We start from the raw sequence: 3437 nt of genomic DNA, 5'->3' as shown, positions 1-3437 counted from the left end.
ATTAATTGGGTTATGCTTCAAATTTTGCTGTATAGCATTACAAAACTTGAAAAATGTCTCAAAATAATCATTATAGAAAAAAAGAATGTAATAATTGGTTGTGTGGTGGGATACAAATGCTTCGTGTGCTAGATCTCATTAATTCACAAGATAGTTGATTAATTTAATATAATAAAGGATTTGGATGAATAGATATATCTTTTTTTTAGGCTATAGTTTGTACAATAATCCTCTCACCATATTTATAATTTTTTATTAATCTTTTTCGAGATTAGAAAATTGTGTTAAAAATAAGTTAAATGAGTTATACATCGTCATTTTACAGCATAACATTAGGGAAAAAAATAAAAGAAAAATCCAATCGAGTTGACTCAAGGGTGATCCCAAAATCCTCCTTGAAAGTTTACCTCGGTAAATTACCAGAGGTGTGTCAATGGGCGGACAACTTTTAACTCCTAGATTTGGTGTCACACCATAGTATCTAAAGTGGTATAATGGTGGCTCGGATTATAAAAAACAAAACTAAAGAAAAAAAAAAAAAAAGAGTTTCACAAAAATCAGATAATGAGAAAGAGAATAGTAATTAAAAAGAAAAATAGAAAATGGTAGAGCCTCATGGCTTCATCCATAGGCCTTGAAGAGGTTGAAAAATCATTAAAGAGACGTACAATTTGACTTGGCTTCTTAGCCAGCACTTTTGGACCAACGTGGGTTCAAAGCCAAGCTCCCCATCTCCACATTCTGGCAGCTACCCATCACCCTTCTTCCCAATATATTTCTTAATTTCTTACACAAATTAGAAATTACAATTGCAATACAACAAAAGGAAAATAAAATAAATAAATAAATAAATGTGCCTCGCCTGAACTGACCACCCACCTTAAATAATTATGCATATATGAAGCCACTACTTTAAGATTTGGTTGCTACCCTCCCTCCCCATCCTTCGCCCCAACACAATGCGAAAACCTTTACCATTTTTCACCCACTTCTTTCTCCTCTCTATCCTGCTCCTCCACCTCCGCCAGCTTGCCGCCGCTGGTATCGACGGCGCCGCCCCCAACCACCGCTTTAGGGAAGCCCCGCAATTCCGCAATTCCCCGCATTGCCCTTCCATCCACTACAACCACACCCTTCACGATGAAGAAGAGGGCAACGGACATGAGGATTTGGGCCCGGCCATTTGCTCCGACCAAGCGGTCCACGTGGCGATGACCCTCGACGCCGCCTACCTCCGGGGATCCATGGCCGCCGTCCACTCCATCCTCCAGCACTCTGCCTGCCCCGAAAACGTCAACTTCCACTTCGTCGCGGCCGCGTCAGCCGACGCCCGCCGCCTGCGTGCCACCCTTTCCCGCTCCTTTCCCTCCCTCCGCTTCCGCGTCTACCGCTTTGATTCCGCCGCCGTCTCCGGCCTCATCTCCACATCCATCCGGGCGGCGCTCGATTGCCCCCTCAACTACGCGCGCAACTACCTAGCCGACCTCCTCCCCTCTTGTGTCCGCCGCGCCGTCTATCTCGACTCCGACCTCATCCTCGTCGACGACATCGCGAAGCTCGCCGCGACCCCCCTCGGCAGCGGCGCCGTCCTCGCCGCTCCCGAGTACTGCAACGCCAACTTCACTTCCTACTTCACGCCGTCGTTCTGGTCCAACCCCTCGCTCTCCCTGACCTTCGCCGGACGCAACGCCTGCTACTTCAACACCGGAGTGATGGTGATAGACCTGGAGCGGTGGCGCGAAGGCCAGTACACGGCTAAGATCCAGGAGTGGATGGAGCTTCAGAAGCGAATGAGGATATACGAACTGGGGTCGTTGCCGCCATTCTTGTTGGTTTTCGCGGGGAATATAGCGCCGGTGGATCACCGGTGGAATCAGCACGGGTTGGGGGGAGACAATTACCGGGGGCTTTGCCGGGATCTGCATCCGGGGCCGGTGAGCCTGTTGCACTGGAGCGGGAAGGGGAAGCCATGGGCGCGGCTGGACGCTAACAGGCCCTGCCCGTTGGATGCATTGTGGGCTCCTTACGATCTTTTGGAAGTGCCATTTGCTCTCGATTCTTGAGGTGTAGAGAACAGTTAATATATAAACATACGGAGGATATACGAGGAAGGTGTCTAAAATGTGGTAATAATATTTGTTGTCTTGTAATTGTAATTTTTGGATTCTTGTCTGAGACTCAGATGAATGGAACAGATCGACCGTGTAGATATGATTCTATATCTCTTGGATTAGTGCTGTTTCTGCAGGTTGGGGCTGTCTGTGGATTATACCATGGTTAAATCTTTCCATTTTTAGCTGGTTTCTTGGTATATGTTTGTTTGTTTTTTTGTTTTTTTTGTTTTTGTTTAATTTGATGTGTGGGATGCAAACTAATAAAACTTTAGAAACGTTAGAGACATATAGTGATGTAACGTTTCTAAAATTTTATTTTTTATCTTTTTAAAGTTGTGATGGTACCTCACACCTGTATACATAATATTTTCTCAAATATAGAGTTGAAGATCACTGATGAATAATAGACTTTTTGTATTTTCCGTTGATGTTGGATTCTAGTTCTTTACTTTATTTTTTTTTTGTATGAACATAATTTGTAATGATATAAAGTTGCAGGTTATAAATTTGGATGCAAACTAATTATTGATTAATTTAAGTCAACCAGCTAAATTTTATCCCTAATTTTATCGCTTGTGGCCCACCATATGAATGCACACCATTACATTACATACACTTTATTATTATTATTATTATTATTATTATTATTATTATTATTGAGATTCGGAATAAAAAATCCAACAGGAATTATTTTTTTCAACCAATGGCACACCTTTTCACTTTGTATACCTATTTAAAATTTTTCATTGCATTAGAGGATATTATTAATTCAATTCCTCAAGAGATCACAAAATTTTTGAAAAGTGAGGCAATGCATCAAGCACAATACTAATAGCTGGAGAGCATGGGTTAAAGAGTAAGAAACCCATGGTATAACATGTTTTTAGAAATGCTATGCCTTACTATCTTCTAATATCACATTTTTACTTACCACTGCTTTCTACATATTTTACCATGTGTACGATACAATCGTATCAAGTAGCAAGTAAACAAAAATAGTATGACGTTTGGATGGTAGTTAAGTGAAGCAATTTTTTACCATTCTTGTTATTTTATGAATTTTTAAATGGCTCATAGTTATTATTGAGTTATTCTTGATGTTGAATTGTCACTTTTATATATTTAGGGGGTGTTCAACTTGAAATTTTTAAGGAAATATTTCACATGTTTATAGCTCGAGAGACTTAAACTTTATTGCAATATGATACAGTATTTTGAGTTACAGGTGTCATTACATTCTTATATAAGACCATTTTTGGATTTTCATGAGGTTTTATTATATTTGTAGTCAAGGATTGAAATTATAAAGCAATTTTCAATGAT

At 40.6% G+C, this 3437-nt stretch overlaps 1 protein-coding gene across 1 annotated transcript; it reads left to right on the top strand.

The window, feature by feature from the left end:
- Positions 1-875: 875 nt before the first annotated feature.
- LOC131153129 (probable galacturonosyltransferase-like 1) lies at positions 876-2518 on the top strand. The gene has a single exon (XM_058105211.1). It carries the CDS (start codon positions 960-962, stop codon positions 2061-2063), a length of 1104 nt encoding a protein of 367 aa, XP_057961194.1. The 5' UTR covers positions 876-959; the 3' UTR covers positions 2064-2518.
- The last annotated feature ends 919 nt before the right edge of the window (positions 2519-3437 follow it).

This window comes from Malania oleifera, chromosome 1 (assembly GCF_029873635.1).
Source record: "Malania oleifera isolate guangnan ecotype guangnan chromosome 1, ASM2987363v1, whole genome shotgun sequence".
Lineage (NCBI taxonomy): Eukaryota > Viridiplantae > Streptophyta > Magnoliopsida > Santalales > Ximeniaceae > Malania > Malania oleifera.
The sequence above is the reverse complement of the archived record's forward strand: the minus strand, read 5'-3'. Positions and strand labels throughout refer to the sequence as shown.